At 49.9% G+C, this 17,987-nt stretch overlaps 1 protein-coding gene across 1 annotated transcript in view; it reads right to left on the bottom strand.

The window, feature by feature from the left end:
* COL27A1 (collagen type XXVII alpha 1 chain) overlaps positions 1-17,987 on the bottom strand; it is a 230,945-nt gene that overhangs the window by 27,081 nt on the left and 185,877 nt on the right. Inside the window, exons 29-36 of the mRNA XM_074161391.1 lie at positions 17,500-17,544; positions 17,286-17,330; positions 17,011-17,064; positions 16,151-16,204; positions 13,760-13,813; positions 12,352-12,405; positions 11,534-11,587; positions 9,929-10,036 (exon numbers count right to left, since the gene is read on the bottom strand). Of these exons, the coding sequence (XP_074017492.1) occupies positions 9,929-10,036; positions 11,534-11,587; positions 12,352-12,405; positions 13,760-13,813; positions 16,151-16,204; positions 17,011-17,064; positions 17,286-17,330; positions 17,500-17,544 (468 nt within the window). The remainder of the gene's footprint in view (positions 1-9,928; positions 10,037-11,533; positions 11,588-12,351; positions 12,406-13,759; positions 13,814-16,150; positions 16,205-17,010; positions 17,065-17,285; positions 17,331-17,499; positions 17,545-17,987) is intronic.

The raw sequence follows: 17,987 nt of genomic DNA, 5'->3' as shown, positions 1-17,987 counted from the left end.
TTATTTTTAGTATGGCCTTAGATATTCCCCCTAAGGAAAAAGCTGGATGGTTTATTTTCCAATGCAAATTTATTAATTTTTAAGGAAAAAAGAAGCTTTCAGCTGCTGATGGCCTTGGCAACAAAGTCAGGTCTCCTGCACAGCAGTAACGTTTATTGGGAGAAAACAGATGAGCAGCCCGGCTTTAAATTCTCCAGACATCAACAGTTGAAATCTATGTTACGACAACAACATCCAGAAAAACAAAATAAGGAAGTTGAATGAACTGCAGAGAGATATGCCCCAAATGGAGCCAAACGACAGAGTGTTACAATCCAGACCCAAACTTTCCCCACATTCAGTGATGTTCTGCTCCGTGCACTGGGGCTGGGGAGGTGGTTACTGAGACGTGACTCACCATCCTGGTTTGACTCAAGGGGAACGGTGGCTCCTGGCACTTCAGGGGACAGATATGTCCCCACATTCAGTGCTGTTCTGCTCCGTGCACTGGGGCCGGGGAGGTGGTTACCAAGATGTGATTCACCATCCTGGTTTGACTCAAGGGGAACGGTGGCTCCTGGCACTTCAGGGGACAGATATGTCTCTGCTTTGCTCGCAGAACTCATGGCACGGCACAGGAGGGAAGCTCTACGAGGACACAGTATGACACGATAGCTTCCCAAAGCCTGTCTCAGGCAGGTTCAGGATTATGCAGGAGCATATTTTCAAATGTTTTTTTGGGTGTCACTGAGTGAAGGTCTGAGGTCACTCCTCCCTACCAAAAATGAAGCAGGAAGAAATAGAACTACCAGAAGGTAGCTACCGACTAAAGAAAAGAAAGTGCCAATGGTGATGGAAAATAAATGGTGATAGTTTGAGGCACTTGACATAGAAAGGGCAGAAAAGCCAAAGCAACAATAAAGGTAGGAAGCATGAAACATAGGATGACCGTGCCCATATTGTTCAGGGCCCAGCCAGCGAGCTCATTTAAAGGGAAATGAAAAAGCCCCATATCATTTCCTACCACTCAGCAATGTCTCCATATGAGAACCTCTACTTAATAAACTTTGATCGAGAGAAGCCTCCCCCCATGGAGGACAGTTCACAAGCACTCAGGAAATTAGTGGGATTATTGGGGCCGGGCATTTGAAGACATAAATGTTTCAGATTTATAAGAAACACATTTCATAATCACTCTGCCTAGCAGTAGTTTGGAAGGGGAGGAGACAAGGCAGCAGCTCCTGAATGAGTATGGGGGGAAGAAGAAAGACTCAACTGTTCTCGAGAAGAAAGACCCGATTGTACTGTGAGGTTCAGAGGGCTTCACTGGGATCACTGGGAAGTAATGGGCTCTTGGCCTGCTTGTGGAAACCCGAGTGGTGAGGGCAGGTAGAGCTGGCTGAATTCAAAGAAAAAGCGAGATGGGGAAATCCTATAAAAAGATCTTGGATGGAAAGACTACAGCTAGTGTCACTATGACTTTCCTTTCAGCTGAGTTCCTCAGCTTAAAATGCGGAATCCAAACCAAAACGTTGTATCCCAAACTCTCTGCTTTGGTACAAGTTCTTATCTGCATGCAGATGTTGCTCTGAAATATGCCACTTTTGGTTTTGTGGTTAAGGAGGTCTATTTAACTTGGTTTTTCAAAGTGGCCACAGCGTAAGGCACGGAAGAGAATCATGTACAGAGCAGTGCTGTGTGCTCTGAGCTGGTCTGGTTTGGTCTGATAGCCCTGAACTGCCACTAATTTGTTGGTTTTGGGAAAATTCCTTTTTTTCCCCTCTCTTTGCCTCTATTCCCCTATCTCTAAGGAAGCACAGGAGACAAAAGTGCCACCAAAAGCCTTGGCGGGTGGGTGGGAAGTGCAGGAAAAGTACAAGCCCTCATCCCCACTGAGCTACGAAGCTTTCATACACCACGAAACCAAAATGCTCCAAAGAATTAGCCAGTGTTGGAAGCTGATGACTGGGAAGAAAGGAACAGACGGATCACTTGGGCAGTATAACTCTGATTTACGCTAATGAGCACGACTTGTGCTCTTTGTTTCCTCCCCCAAACACCAAGGGTTAATATCTTCCTTTTGAAGGACACAGATGCCCTGGGGTTGTGGAAGAGGAGGGGAACGAAATCCTCTCTTGCAATAAGGAGGGGAATCTTGGAGTAACTGCACAAAAAGTGCGTCTCCTTCGTCTGAGTCAGGAAAGAAACCATGCCAAGTCAATGGGATTTATTTCAAATTCTGGCTCATTTCTGCTCCTATTAACTCTAAACGAAGACCAGCTGGGATCAGCCTGCCTTCCCGAGCACAGAGAGACCAGGCAGAGACTTCACTGCAAGGGCGAACGGCCCCTTGCCTGCCAGAGAGCAACCTCGGTTGCTCCAAGAAGCAGTTCCCTGGAGACTGGGAGAGCTCTGTGATTCCCTGTGGGATTCCTAGGGCTCACAGGCAGCCCTGGTCCACTCCGAAGGTTTCAATGGATTTGGTGGGATGAGTCACAGGACAGCAGACAAGGGGGAAAATATCCACACAATAAAATCTCCCAAACAGCAAAATCCAGCATGTATCTCTCCATAAAATGTGATGTTCAGACTTCCACAGAAGAGCCTGAACCTGGGACCATCAGCGATGCAGTGATTATTAAAGCAGAAGAAGGAGAAGGTGATGCAGCTACGCGCAGAGCTGCCCAGGGGTGATGACATTGCTTTGAGAAGGGGAAGGAGAGAGACCCGTGGGGTGCAGCTGTGCAGAGACCCTCGCCCTGACCCTTGCTCCTGCCCTATTCAAAGCAAAGAGCTTAAGCCGTTCGACCACATTCCTGAGCAACTTTATTCCCCTTTAATTTTTGATGCAAGGCGAATACCTGCTTATGGCTTTGCTGGATATCGGTCCACACAAGTAATGATACTCCAAGGCCATTACACAATCACACACCACGGCCGAGCACAAGCACCTTCAGCTATAGAAACTGGGCTCCAGTATCAGAACTGGCCCTGCTGATGCAGCAGCTACTGGAAAGGACAGGCTGTAGGGCAGGAAAAGTGTGTCCTGTCGTGTTCCCTCCTCCCGTGCAGAAGGGGTAGCTGTGGCTTGGGATATGGATCGTGCACAAGCCCAGGAGATATTCAGCTCTGCAGCAAAGGGCCTGTGCCCTGTGACGAGCAGAGCTGTCTCATGGAAACATCTGCTGAGATGTGTCAGGTCCATGGGACAATATAGCCCATTCCGAGGCACAGCACAGGGCACAGGAACGGGGCTGGGGAGCTCCTGGTTCTCTTCTGCCTCTGCCACTGACCCAACTCCCCATGACCCCAGGCAAGACACTTTGCCACTTTGTGCCTCTACTGCTCACACATTATTCAAGGGCAAGATGAGGAGTAGTATTAATTTCCTAGATCAAGGGTATGAAGAGGTCACTGTTACCGCTGCCACACTGCTGGGGCTGTCACAGCCCTCCCCTGCACACTGAGCCCAGTATGCTCCATTCCTTCCATCACTCAGTCGGAGGGTAACCCCACGCCCTCCAGTTGAGGGATTTTCAGAAACTTCTTTCAAGTAAGAGCTCCACAGACAGCCCATAGACCAGAGCACGCAAAACAGCTTTTCCAGGAAAAAAAAAGCTCAGCACATTATCAAAAAAAGGCATAGACAGCAGAGATTAAAACCAGAAGTGACTCCAAGACTGTCCTTCAGCAGCCCCAGTGTTTTTGGGGAGCTGGATGCCATGTAACTGGTGTGGCGTTGCCAGCTGTTGCTGAGCTCATGTGTTGGGAGTGAATGGCTGGATTCAGCGGCAGCAGAGCGAGGCGCTTTGTTGCAGAAAATCTTTGAATCGTGTTTTCAATGGCAGGAAACAGAAAAGAACAAAGAGCAAAAAAACCACTCTGGGACAAATCCTGCTGTAAGTGATGTTTAGACAACTTGGTAATAGAGCAGTGTGTTGGATGAGAATGAGCTCCTGCCCTGCCCTGGCGCTACAGAGCCCAGAAACCAGCCCCATCTCAGCTGTGACCACGGCGGGTCCCTTCTAGAGCAACTCTGCTAGCTCAGAGCAGAAGGTCCATCCTGGACAGAAAGTCCTCCTTCCACTTCAGGATTGTAGCTTGTAGATGACGGAGAAACAAGAACACGATGGGAAGGATGCTGTCCTCAGGACACCATCTAACACTGCGCCTGTGGAGCGACGTGGCTGAGACTGAAGCACTGAAGCCAAGAGCCACGAGTTCACCCAGTGCCCTGTACTGGGCTGGAGAGTGGCTTTATCCTTTTCAAAGCACTGTGAGTTCCCTCAAAAAACCTTCTCAGATCTCCACCCCAGCCCAGCTCTGTCACTCCAGCCTCTTGGAGAGTAAACAAAAGGACTTTGGACCTTGTCACATCAGAGAAAGGGGATTTACCAGCCCTGAGAGCTCTTTTGGTCTGCTGGTGCACATCTGCACCATGCAGCAGGGCCGGCATATGCAGCCAGATCTTCTCTGATGTAATTGTTTATGGCGATTTATACCATTGGAGAGTCTGGCTCAAAGCTTTCTGAGTCCTGACGTGGCTTGAATGACAGTGCAGATAGGATTTCAGGTTAAAAAGGAAGTGGAAAAAGAAGAGAGCTGGGCTCCCAGTTTTGCTGAACAACGAGGGATTTTCTTGTTTCAGAGCATGTTGTATTTCATTACCTACAGGCTCTCCAATTGCTTTCCTGGAACTGTAAAAACCTCTCGCTATCAGATGTCTGCCTTGTACAACAACCAGCACATTACGAAAACCACAGTGCACAGCTTCAGAGAGCAGCTGGAAACCCACCACCTCCCTCCTGCCAACTGGCCTGGGCCTTTCGCACAGCCACCGGCGGATCGGTTGTCCTCCAAGGGAAGGGCTGAAATGCCTTATTTTCTGTAGGTGGAGAGGAGAAGCAGTGGAAAGGAGCACCTTGGGGGGGTTTACTCTCAGGGACCACTTGCCTGTGTCCAGGTTGATGGTTGCATACCAGTGACTTCAACCTTTGACTCACCATCCTCTGTTGCAAAAAGCAGGATCGACTGGCAGTTGGATCCTTGTGAGCGTACATTACTCTCCAACAATGTTGTTTGGATATTTCAGACTCCGTGGCACTATCCCCTCATACAATGACAGGTCAGCAAATAAATGAGCTTTTTATTTTGGCAAACTACGCTGTGACACTTGTGTTGCTGATGCATGCCTTGCCAGGCTTTGACACGCCATTGTACCTTCTAGTCTCCCCACAAACTGCAGAGACATATCCAGAGACACACGTTGTCCTGCTTTGCCCGTATGGAAAGTCTGGATCTCCACTGGACAACTCCTGCTCTCACTCCTTGCACCATTGACCCCAGGATCTGCGTCTCCAGCCAGTCTCTCTGAACGGAGATGCCCAAACAGTCCCTGGTGCTCTGCCAAGGAAACAGACTGTCAACTGCTCACTGCTCAAACAAGCCAACCAGAAGTCAAATGACCAAGTCCAAAGGAGAGTCAAGATCAAGAGAAGGCAAGAAGTTTGTATTTCAGGAAGATGGAAACCACTGGGAGAAGATAATATGTGAGACAGCAGCTCAGGAAAGGTGCAGTTGTGTGTTAGTTACTGTTTCAGGTGCTCTGATTTCTCTCTTTGGACCAGAAGGACAACTGGCCCAGCCCTCTGCTGAGCAGGAACTGGAATTGAACAGAGTAGTGTGAACTTGGACAAAGTGACCAGAAGATAGAGGATACTCGTGTATCTCAGCTCCAGCTGCCTTGAGTCCTGCCAGCCACAGCTGTGAGGCTCATGGACCATCTCAGTTGCCAGGTTTGTTTGCTGAAATCCACTGGCTTTGAAACATGTACAAACTACCCCTGGAGACTCGGCTGGGGCCTCCCTGCTGCTTTTGTTTGAGATTTAAAACCACAGTGGAAACCTGTTTTCAGATACGTTAATAGTGGAATTGGCTGAGCCAAGTTAAAGCTAACGATCTTTGAAAACTGTTTCTTGAGCACCGAGGGAAGTTGGTTGTATCAGCATCGGGATGGCTTTCTGGAAAATAAAAGCTTGCTGAGTAAAGCCAGACATGTCCCTGCTGTAGGGATCGATCGCTGGGTGAACGTCTCTCTCCTGCGTGACCCAGAAGGGCAGCACAGACCCTTTACGCTTCCTCCAGCTTTACCACCGGTGGAGGTGCTCCAGCACATCCCTTCTTCTGCCGCCTCCCAGGGAGCTCTTACGACTGTGCAGAGCGAAGAACCGCTTCACTTCTTTCCATCCCTTGCCCTGGCCTGTTGCCACGCGGTGTACGAGCTTGTACGTGCCCTGCCGAGTTCTCCAGCTTCTACCTGCCCTGTGGCTACACGGGGCCCTGCCAGCACCAGGCCTTTGCCCCAGGCCAGTGTGTGCAAAATGGGCTGAAAACATACCAGCAATAAAGGCAGATGGTTTCAGAGCAATCAGGCGCCTCATTTCCTACAGCTGTCAAGAGGACACTTGATACTGAAATGTCACGTTCCTTTAGACATAAGCAAAATAGAGATTAAGACTAAACATATCCTTGGCGTTAAGGAAAAATCTTCAACAAGTGGCGTAGCTGCAGGGACTTGTGATGAAAAGGGTTTTTCCAGAGGCTGTTGCTGCTTATGGAGGACATGTCTTTGTGGGTCCCCGCTAGTGCTGAGGCAGAGTGCAACCCAGGGTCAAGCCAAGGCGTGGGAGAAGCTTGTCTATGTCCATGACTGCAGATGGGCATCAACTTCCTCAAGTTGATATGGATCTCCTCCAGAAGCAGAAGATGAGGTCCCAGATGGAAGTCAGTTTGGTGGCACAGGTAACTAGATAGATCCTTGTGTGTGTGTCTCTCCCACTAATGGCACAGAAGCATCAACATCTCCCATCCCCTTTGTAGATGAGCAGGATATCCCAACGATACTGGAGCAGAAACAAACATCTTTAGCCCGGGGAAAAGTCAGTGGATCCAGGCAGGAATGCAGGAAAGCACAGGTGCAAAGTACTCCTGGCTGTCATGCCAGGAGAGACCAAATGAAGATGCGATAGATAATGATGAAGTTCTCTTTAAAACATCTAAACGAAGTATTGGACAGTGTAATATTATCACATTAGGAGTATTAAAACCATATGCAACACGCGTAATGTGTAACCACGCAGTATCCACAGCACACCCAAACCCAACATGCCTCTCTGCAAGTGCCTCCACACCTTCCCCCGGCAGTTTCCACGCCACCCCGCAAATCCTGGACAGGAGTTTGTCACTGTGCACCCCTGGCATTTGTCCTTGGGTGAATACCATCAGGATATTTCCCTGAGAAGATTTTTGTTATCTTTGTCCAACAGCCTTAAAAACCTCTGCCCATCGTACAGGTTTGTGGTAGGCTGTGCCTGGGGTGGCTTTTGTGGCATGTCTTACAGAGGATGGGTTGACTTAATGGTCCATCTTCCAATCCTCAGTGGAAAAGGAGGGGGTTGCAGTTATCCCTAGGGATTTGCATCTCTGAGCTGTAAACTTTAAATTGGCAGAAATCTAAGGAAGATCCCATTAATATTTGTACATTTTCTCCATTGGGACGTAGGATAAAGGTCTCAAATTAAAAACGGGAAGAGAAAAATGATGTGGACTGCTGTCAGAGGACTTCCATCTTTAAATTACCTCAGCGAGTACAGGAACACCAGCCTACACATTAGGTAACGGCCAGGCGTTTGGCAGGGGAAGCAGCTCTCTGGAGCCTATGCGGGTCTCAAAGTCTGCTTGAGTTTAGACACAAGGATATACAAAGGAGCATATTAAAATAGTAGATGGAAATATAGCACTCTGCAGTAAAAAAAAAACAAAAGGGAGTGATTATGAGCAGGAATCTTGGCTCTATTGACTTTTTTTTTTTAAAAATAAAACAGAAAACGGCATCATGTTCCCAGGGACATGCTGGCAAACAGCAGGGACAGAGTCTGAGAGAATCTATATTTTATACTCTATAACTTAATATGGCTTTTGCATGATCTTAGTATTTTTATTGGTTCTTAAAACATGCACAATATAAACACATGAAGCCGCCAGAAGTCCAGCACACGGAGGGCTGGGGCCGAGGTCGGCTGTCCAGCCGTGCCAGCCTGCCTCTGGGAGGGAGTAGGGATACTGGGGACCACCCCTCGCCCTTGGAATGGTCCCTGTGGGTACAGGGGGCTGTGGCCAAGTGTGGACTTGTTTGGGGCAGAACTACAGCCTTATTCTGCACATTTATGGTGCTGCACCGCAGTATTAAGCCAATGTTTCCACTTTCTAGTTGAGTCAGTGCTCACATCCCAACCTCAGCCCAAAAATAACATAAATCCAGACCCTTTGCTGCTTCCATCCCCTCACACCCTTCTCTCTGCCTTCTTTTTAGCCAGCCACAATGTCACCAAAGGGAAAAACAACATGCTTTGACATCGAGCATCTGCCCAGCGCTCAGAGGTACCTGCCTGCCCTGCTGCCTCCCTCCCATCCCGCGCAGGGATTTCAGAGCTGCCATCAAACTTGGCTAAACTTGGGCTACTTGCTCCTTCTCACATGCCTCCTGGAGACATGTGGGGTGGGAGCTGGTGTGTTCTCTGGCCACACGAGGAACAACACTAGTGCTACAGGTGAGCACGTCTGCTCCGGCCAGGCTGGCTGCATCCCAACTCAACAGGGCATCGCTTTGCAGGAAGAGCCACACTAGTCCGCGTTCCTGACAACTTTGATGCACAACAATAATTACAATGAATAAATCATGTCATCAAGCTGATAAACTCCACATTTTGAGCAGAAGGGCCCGACCTGGCTTGCAGGGCAGCCCACTGGGGCACTGGGCAGAGCGATCCTCCATCCGGCACCATCGAAGGAGCCCTGGACCAGACCCTGCCCATCTCCTCTGGCCTCGCAGCTCTCATCTCCAAGCCAGGATCATTTTTAGTTTCTATGACACTGAGATCAGACCTCCAAGCAAACCAGACATGCCCAGGATATTCATTGAGGATTCAGGAATAATTTCTGTCTAATTTCTCCTATTTGTTTTCTATATTTAAGGGGAAACCTTAGAAGGGAAAAGCAGAAGTAAGCAAGTAATCATCAAACAGAAGTGAGAGAAGGCAAAAGCTGACCATTTCCAAACTCCAAGCCAAGGCCAGGGGAAACTCAGCTCCTTGCAGCCTCTGTACATCCCTCTCTAATACCCTGTGAGGTGGTCCATTTTACAGCTGCAGTAGAGGCACAGTGTCCCAAAGCCTACAGCAGACCAGAGAAGTGATCCGTATCTCAAGCGTGTATCCTGATTGAAAGACCAAACCTTCTCCAATATGTAGTTACCTTACGACAACATTTGCAACAAGCCACATAAGTGATCTCCTGCCCTAAGCAGTGTCCTGGTTCACTCCCTCTCAATCTGTCCTCAGGTCTTTTGCTGCAACATGGCATGCCCTGTTACAGTAGTATTATCTATAGTAATTACTGCCCTTGTCAAAAAAAAAAAAAAGAAAAAAAAGGGAAAAAAAAAAAAGAAAAAGCCTATTTATTTCTTACTAGGGTTTAAATGCAATCCAGCCTCCCAGACACAAGACTGCAAACTTTCTTTTGTCCTCTTGTTGCCATAATATCTCATCTCTTCAGATGAGCTGGTTTGCCTTTTGCAGCCTAGAGCTCCCCGGGGCTGGGGAGCACGTACCGCACCCCTGAGCTCGTGCTGCAGCCATCGGGAAGGTTTAAGTCATCTTGGATGGAGGGATTTAGACAAGAGCATGCAGCTGATTGTTTTGGGGCAAGATGCAACCGCTAATTTGGAAAACAGAGTGCAGGTGGCCCTATGGAGGGTGCAGGAGCCATGCTGGGCCAATGTACTCTGGTGATCTGAGATACACACACGGCTGCCTGGGGAGGAGAGCACTAGTTCCTCCAGCAAACCCATGGGCCAGCCACGGGGGTGAGCGGGCTGGTTTTGCAGACTCACTCGGACACCTGTGATGCCGGGATATCCAGGAGGCCCTTCTTTTCCCTTCAGTCCTTCGTTGCCTTTTTCTCCTTTCTCTCCTTCCAGGCCTTGCTCTCCTTTGTCTCCCTGTGGAAGAGAGGAAGGTGGGAGCTTTTCATACCCACACAACACATGGGTCACTGTACATGGCTCTTGCAAGGAAAAAACCCACCACATAATTAATATTTCAGGAGTCTGAGAGGAAGAGAGCCTGCAAGCGAAAGGATGAATGAGCATGAGTCATAATACACTTGACATTTAACAAAATGAGCAAAACCAGGTTTCTTTTTTTTTAAAGTCTCTTGGCTGGAGGGGAAGGAACTCCCCCATTACACAGGGTAATCTGAACTCCTTTGCTTCTCCTGCAATAAGGCCTGAACCTCCTACATGAATGAGACAGGCGGACAAGATCTGAAAGTCTCCCCTGCCTCATCCAGAAGCCCTGAGCTCAGGATGCTGAAAGATTTTTAATAGGACAGATTTGTCTGGAGCGGTTGCTTGGCTCCTGCTGCCAAATGGCAATCAGCCCAGGGCTCAAATAAACACTCTGTGAAACAGTGTCATCTTGCCCCTGTGAAGGATTTGTGGTCCGAGCAGCGGGTATCGTGTCAAATCCCCTACTTATAATTGATGGCACAAAATTTTCTGGAGACAATCAAAAAGGCCAATTCTGTACTGACAGCAGAACCTACAACTTGTGCAAATAACCAGCCTGTACAGAGTCATTTTCCACCTGCACCTGCGTTAGTGAGAGCTCAGCAACATCTCTCCTGGTTAAACAAATGCTCCTGGAGCAACCTGGGGTTCTTCTGCTGCCCTGAGACACATTCAGGTTGAAAAGATCTGGTTTGGTTCAAGAGGTCTTGGGGACAGTTAGCGGTGGCAAGAGAATACAGAAGTCTTGACTGTCTTTAAGGAAGAGTCTTTGGGTCCAACATTCAGAGATAAGCAGAAGTAGAGACACATGGCAAACAGTTTAACTAGAACGAAGCAATAAACTGCATTGTTGTGGGACCAGCTGCTTTTTCTTTCCATGGAACAAAACTGTTGGTCTGTTTGGAAAGGCCGGCTGTGTAGGGACAGAAATCAGAGTCCCGTTCCAAAGGCAAGGTAGCAAACTCACAGCAGATACAGAGCACAGTGCAAGCCCTGAGCGAGCACATGGGGCTTTGCCAAGAGGAAGGGGATCTGGTTTCTTTACTTGCAAACAGCGCTCTGGTCAGTGGTGCAGGGGAGAGTGATGGACAATTCTTGATTTCCCCTGCCAGGCCCAGGAATTCCTGGTTAGTTGGAAATTTAATCTGTAAAGACTCAAACAAAACAGACAAATTGTTGGAAACTAGGTTTTGAAGAACTTGACCTTTTTGGAGATCTGATCAGGTGCCAAAAATGTGGGTAGCGAAGCGAAACAGGAGGAGTCCATTATATGTGCTTGCAGAAAAAAGTCCTTAGAGGGAGTAGGGCAGAGGCTTATTGGAGGACCCAATAACCCCTTTGGCTTCAGCCTGGTCCTGGGAACCACAGGGCCTGAGAGCACGGAGATTGTGTGTGCGAGCTGAAATATGCCTCTAGAGTGAGGTTTACCTTGACACCATCCGGCCCAGGTGGCCCGCTGTCCCCTTCCAGCCCCGATTCTCCCTGAAAGACAGAAGCAAGCACCATAAGGCTGTGCCCAAAAGCGCTTTTTTCCCATGCTTTTGGCAGCTGACTCATGGTAGTGAGTGGGGCTGCAGCCACAGGAGCCCAGCCCTGCACTTTGACACGTGTCCTGTCTCACACCCTAATGCTGAACAAGCTCTTCCCGGAGCAAGGGCAGGAGTTCAGCCTCTTCTGAGCCATAGTTTCTCCTCCACACATCCTGCTGCTGGCCTGCAGGAAGACCTCCTTCCCTGGGTTGAAAAAGGGGGCTCAGCCTGTATTCATTTAACCTGGGGCTTCCCCATCCTGCTCCAACAACTGACCTTAGTCCTGAGAAGGGACAAGAGCCGCTGCCGGCTTCAATCCATGCATTCATCCCATCCCTGGCTCCCTCCCACGTGTGCATAGAGTAGCCAGTGTTTCCCTGCTTAATGCCCGCCTTCTGCTCCGGCGTCTCCCCTCTCCATGTGGAACGGCACCCTTCTGGCCGGGGAACAGGACGTGTCTGTTCCCACACTGCCCCTTTCATACGTGAGGTTGTCACAGCGCTTTGCAAAGCGGCACTGTAGCACCAGAGAGGCTCAGGTAAGCTGGTGAGCTCAAGCTGACAGGCGCTGTGAGGAAGGTGTTTCCACCACCCACAGAAGGAACAAGGGCTATAAGGGTTACGGGGATGCCCAGGGCAGTTTCTGTCTGCCCAGGGAACAGAGCCTCTGAGGAACTGGTACAACAGAGAAGTTCCACCAGAAGGTGACCATACTTACTCTTTGGCCAACGAGGCCTTGCTCTCCAGGGACTCCCAACTGGCCAGGATCACCCTACAAAGAAGGAACCACGACATGGAGACAAGCTGTTTACTGATGGCGAGTGAGCACGAAACACTTCCCATTGCACCCCTCATTTCCACTTTTTGTTTCCTTCTCCCACACAAACACCTTCACTTCAGGAGAGGAACCTGAATCTTTGATGGCACCAAAACAAATGAACTGAAGGTGCCTGGAGCTGGCAAACAAATGGATCTTGGCAGCAGGCTGTGAGGTTGCACTGGGAGTACAACGGCCACAGCGTACGTACCTCCCATGTGTGACCATCCAAAGTAACTGTTTTGCAAGGAGGATTGCTCAGGAAATGCAGAGGCAGAAGGAGAAAAAGGTTTGATGCATATATCTCATCCTGCAGTACACTGGTCTGCAAGCGATGACTGCCCAGAGCAACCCCAGCCTGTCCCAGCACATCCCAGCTTCAGAAAAGGAACAGTGTGGGACTCTCACTCTCTGACCCCCCCCAGCAAGGACGTGTTGAACTGGTGGGTTAAAGGGGTGTTTGTGCAAACCACTGTGTCCTGTTCCCGAGGAGGGCAGCCAGGAGCACGGGAGCTCAAACACTCGTGCAGTATCAGGACGCCAAAGACACGGTAGCTCCAGTGAAGTGTCAGAAGATTTGCCAAGGAAAACATGGCAAAGGATGGAGCTGGGGGTGGGGAGTGAAGAACAGCAAAGAGGAAATTGCATTTAATCCCCACACAGAGTCTGTTCAAAAGCTCTCCACACAGGAGCGAACCTTCAAACCAAGCGGAAAGGGGGTTAGGATAAAATAAAACCCCCTCTGAGCTGCTCAGCACAGGGATCTTATTCAAACAAAGAGATGGTTTTTATAGGCCTTTCCATGGGGACAAGAAGGTGCATTCATGGCTCTGGAGCAGAGCACCCTTCCCCCATAACCATTAGAGGAGTTCAGTCCCCACAGAGCTGAGGCTTGGAAACTGTGGCAGGACCTTGTCTGAGGGTATTTTTAAGTTTGGGACCTTGCTAAGACTCTTGTTTCAGATTAGAAGCTGCCTGGATGTCTGGGTCTCAAGGACTCCCTTCTCCACTCATGTTTTTGATCTGCAAAAGAGTTGAGCTTCATTTCCAAGGCCCTTCACAGGCAGAAGACCCCCTGGGTCGGTCTCCCCAGCACTGACAGCCTTCTCCTTGGGATGGGGCTCAGGAATTTGTAACCAAGGGCTTAAGGTTAACCTGATTTTATTTTTTAAACTTTATCTTTTGTTGAATACGCTGCCTGTTTTGGCTGCTGGAGGGTGAACCTGCAATGTCAGCCAGCCCCGCAGGAACAGACGTTGTTATTATCTCCTTGGTCTGACAGAGAAATTGCACCAAGGGCTTTTCTTACCTTCATGCCAGGTTCACCTGCAAGGCCAGGTTGTCCCATTGAGCCAGGCGGTCCCTGGGAAAAAAAAAAAAAAAAAAAAAAAAAGATAATGAAAAAACCCATTGTACCTAAGCAGAAAGCAAGATCAAAGACATAATTCCTTTAGCAGAGCCCTCCTGGGACAGCGGAGCCCTGGTTGCAATGTAGTTACCTCCCCGGAGCTGGCTCAGGGTACGCAGCATCAAAGAGGCCCGGTGTCCCCGTGTGCCTGGTTCCTGGGAGGGCTCTGCTCGTCTCTCACGCCTTCCCCTCTCCCCAGCCCTGTGGCAGCCCCCCAGCCTCCTCTGAAGCCCTTCACGAGGGTCCAGCAGGTTGGCTGATACAGCAGATAAGAAAAACGCTCAGCTGTGCTCTTGCTCCCTGCTTCCTGCAGCCCCCCCTTCCCCGTTACCGCTGGTGTGAGCCCGTTCCCGGTGCCGCCAGTCTCATTTTGCTTGGGGTCAAGCATTAAGGCAGCCGCAGTGAATTGCCCCAGATGACACAGCTTCCAACTGAGCCATTGGCCCCACCGTCCCGGAGAAGCAGGGGCACAACGGTGCTGCCAGCTCCAGGACAGTGAAAGGGAGCCACGAACAGCAAGGTTACACTAAGCCCTTCAGCACAAACCTTGGCCAGATCAGCCTTGACACCCACCACCCGCTTTCTCTGGCTGTAATGGGCCAGTAAACAATCCTAATGGCAACAACTGGGCTTGGAGCAGAAAACCACAGCCCAGGGCTGTCCCAGGCTGTATGAGCTGAAAGAAAGGGCCTGGCAGATGAGATAACGTGGCCCTGTCTGTGCATAGACCCTGGTAGAGGGGCTTGGCATCCCTCAGAGAGCCGAAAATGAGTGGTCTGACTTGGAAAACTATGGAAAGTAAGACAGAAAGAGGGAAGATGAGACAATGACCTTGCAAACTTTCAGTCGGTGTCCAGCTGCCACGTGCAGCCTTGCCATAGAGGGGTCACATTCATTAGACACCTTTAGTACCAAGATCAACTGGGAGCTTTAATCTTTGTATATTTGCTAGTACCTCTGGGAAGTACAGGGATGAGAATCTGTAAAACAAGCCCAAAGATGGGACAGCAAAGCTTGTCTTTAAAGGATTTGAGTGGTTTATTTACTTATGATACTTGTTTTCCGGACAACAATCTCCCTTCTCTTTGCAGTTAGGAATAAAGGACAAAAAAAGCACATAGTCAAGGGAGCTCTCGGCTGCCCAGGGAATAAAGCCAGCTCCTTGCTTGCTGAAATGGATTCAAGCAGAGGAGGGAGCAGGGCGCATGTTGGGTTTACGAACAAATGGTCAAGTCACGCAATGAGAAAATTCAAGCTCCAATGAAAGCAAAAATCCTGCTTTGGTTTCTCCAGAGGTGCCAGTGCAGAGAAAGGCTCCTGGAAGAGTCACAGATTTGAATAAAGCTCTGTACTTTCTTGGTTGGCAACGTCCAGAGTGGCTCGGTAGCAGCTTTCCAGCTCCCCAGTGTGGTTTACCACGCTGAGAGCTCACTCCATCCAGTCTAACAGCCATGAGAATGGAAACTTTCATGACTCATGCACTTCGCAGTAGACTGCATTAAAAGCCACCTTCGCTGCTGTTTTCACAACCAAGCGAAACATCACGCCTATATTACAGCTCGGGACCTACGGAAAGGAGCTACCCAAGGGGAGATGGCACATCTGGTACACACAGCCAAGACTATAATACTTCAAGGGGAGTGAAATCAAGCCAAGACTGCAGATGAGTTAGGGGGAAACCATGGAGGCATCTCCTGCACTCCATTGGGGCACTGTTTGGCAGCTGCTGCTGCTTTGGTTATGGTGTGTTTGTGCCACTGCTTCATGGCAACGGCAACCCAAAAGCAGAGTCAGCAGCAAAGGCATTTCTCTGAGCTTCCTCCACTGGCTGCAGGGCTGGGTCAGCCATAGCCATCCAGGCGGGATGACAAAACCCTGTCTTGTCAGCAACGGCACCAGTGAGGAAGAAAGAAAAGACCAGTTTTCAGTTTGAATTGTTGAATTGTATTTGGTCCCTAACTCTGCACCCTGGCGCAGGAAAGTGGTCCCTGCTGTGGCCGTAGAGCCACATCTGGGACATGCTTGATAGTGTGGTCAGCTTGGGAATGTTTCTCATGTTGTGAAGATGGCTCTCCACATCTATCGACTGGGTGTCTATGGGCGGTGATAAAAATGATGCTTGAATTGCCGATTTTCACTGTTTGCTTTGGAAGTTGACTTTCAGACCTGAGGGAAATCCTTCCTGCTTGTGTCCCATGTGTGGAAGGATGTGCCTCTGCACGTTTACTCCTCCCTCAGCCCTGCTATTCCCGATGCAAAGGGAAAACAAATAGGAGCAAAGATCAGACCTACCTTATGCCCGATTTCTCCCAAAGGCCCAGGTGGCCCCTGTGGTCCTTGTGGACCCTGAAAAACAGAGACACAAGGCTCTTTTCATACAACTGTTGTCATTTCTGAAGGGCTGTCACTTCAATAGCCTGTAAGATAAAACACCAGTTCCCTCCCACATCATGGTGAGCTATGCATCATGCAAGAGATGGCCAGTGAGATGGAGAGGCCAGCAATGGGTGTGCTGAGGCGCCTTAGCAGGCCAACAACAGCTCAGAAGGCCCTTCATCTTTCTGGCTCCCACCTAGAACAACTCAGTTGGCAACCTGAAAATGCCTGGTTTACCCTCTCCCTTCACAGTCCAGGTCAGTCCCCACAGACACAGAGAGCAGACAATGACCCCTCTCTTCCTGCTTTGGTGGTCCTGTTTGCCCTCCTTGAGGTCTGTGTCTTCACCTGTCATCTCCCAGTGCCTCCCCCAAAACTCTGGGCTCAGTTCTGACACCATCAGCTTCCCCCCAGGTCCCCCTTCAGCTCTACCTACCAGGCCAGCCCAGCTCCTCCCATTTCGTCTGACCCTGTCTCAGACCCAACCTTGCTCTTCTTTTCCCCTTCCCTTCTGAAATCCAGCCCAGGCTGTATCCTACATTCTCCCTGGTTGTTCCACGGCTCCCTTTTGCTTTCCAGGGGTCTGACTTTGTCTTTCCTCATGCCTCCTAGGACTCTAGCCAAATCTTTCACATCTCTGACCATGCTGGAGTTGGCAAGGACAGAGAAGCTGGGAATAGGAAAGAGTGGTGGGGAACAGACAGAGAGAGAAAGAAATGAAATGTCTGTGTGTGTGCAAAGAAAGACAGATGAAGAGAGAGTGATAAGACACTTGCCGGGTCGCCTGGAGCCCCTTTTGCTCCTGGAGGTCCAGAAGGTCCTTGGATACCCTAGAAAAATTAAAAACACCGAGGTCAGCTCCAACGCCATAGCAATCTTTCATGCCTCTCGGCAGTAACATGCATCTCAAACACTCCAGTAAAAGGAGTGGAGAGGTGGCCCCATAAGTGTGAGGCACTGGCCAAGTTCTCTCTCCTGGACCAGGACCCAAAACTCACAGATTTGAGTGAAACTGAGGTTATGAAAGGAAGCACAAGGGATGGACACTTACTGGGAAGCCACGTGCTCCTGTCTCCCCAGTCTCGCCCATCTTCCCCTGTGAACACACAGTTACAGTGATCAGGAGCTGGGAATGTGCTGAGACACCTGTGGCGCTTTGGCCAGGAGAAGCTGCAGCTCCCTGAGCACCGTGTAGGTGTGGGGACCCCCGCAGGGACTGACACCATGCCCGGTTTGGCAGGCAGTGGCTCTCACAGAGGACATACCTGCAGCCCATCTGGCCCTAGCTTGCCTGGCTCCCCTGGTCGGCCCTGCAAAGCAAAAAGACAGAGACATGTTGGCAGAAGCACAAATTATTGGTGATGCTCTTCTGCCCCAGCCCACCTGCTCTTGCATTTTTGTGCCTCAAATATCCCTTCCAGTTCCTTTCAGCTTTTGAGAGGCCAAAAGCCCAGCATCCTGCCCCAAGGAACACCCCCCGTCAGCAGGGAGTGTGGGCAAGGGCTGCATGACCTAAGGTTTTTTGAGGAAACGCTGCTTTGGAGGAAGCTGGGATTCTCAGGAGACTCGGCACAGCCCCACCTGGAAGGACGTGAAATAAGGGAGAGTCCCCATCCAAATTGCATTCACAGGGCCATGTGTGCCGTGCAGGGGATGGAGACTGTGGCGTTCAATGGTAGGAAAAGGGTCCAGCTCTGCCACACTACTCTCACATCAGGCTGCTGCCAAAGGGAGAAACTCTCACCCCTCTCAG

Source organism: Numenius arquata, chromosome 19 (genome assembly GCF_964106895.1).
Source record: "Numenius arquata chromosome 19, bNumArq3.hap1.1, whole genome shotgun sequence".
Taxonomy (NCBI): domain Eukaryota; kingdom Metazoa; phylum Chordata; class Aves; order Charadriiformes; family Scolopacidae; genus Numenius; species Numenius arquata.
This window is presented reverse-complemented; position numbering and strand designations above follow the sequence as displayed.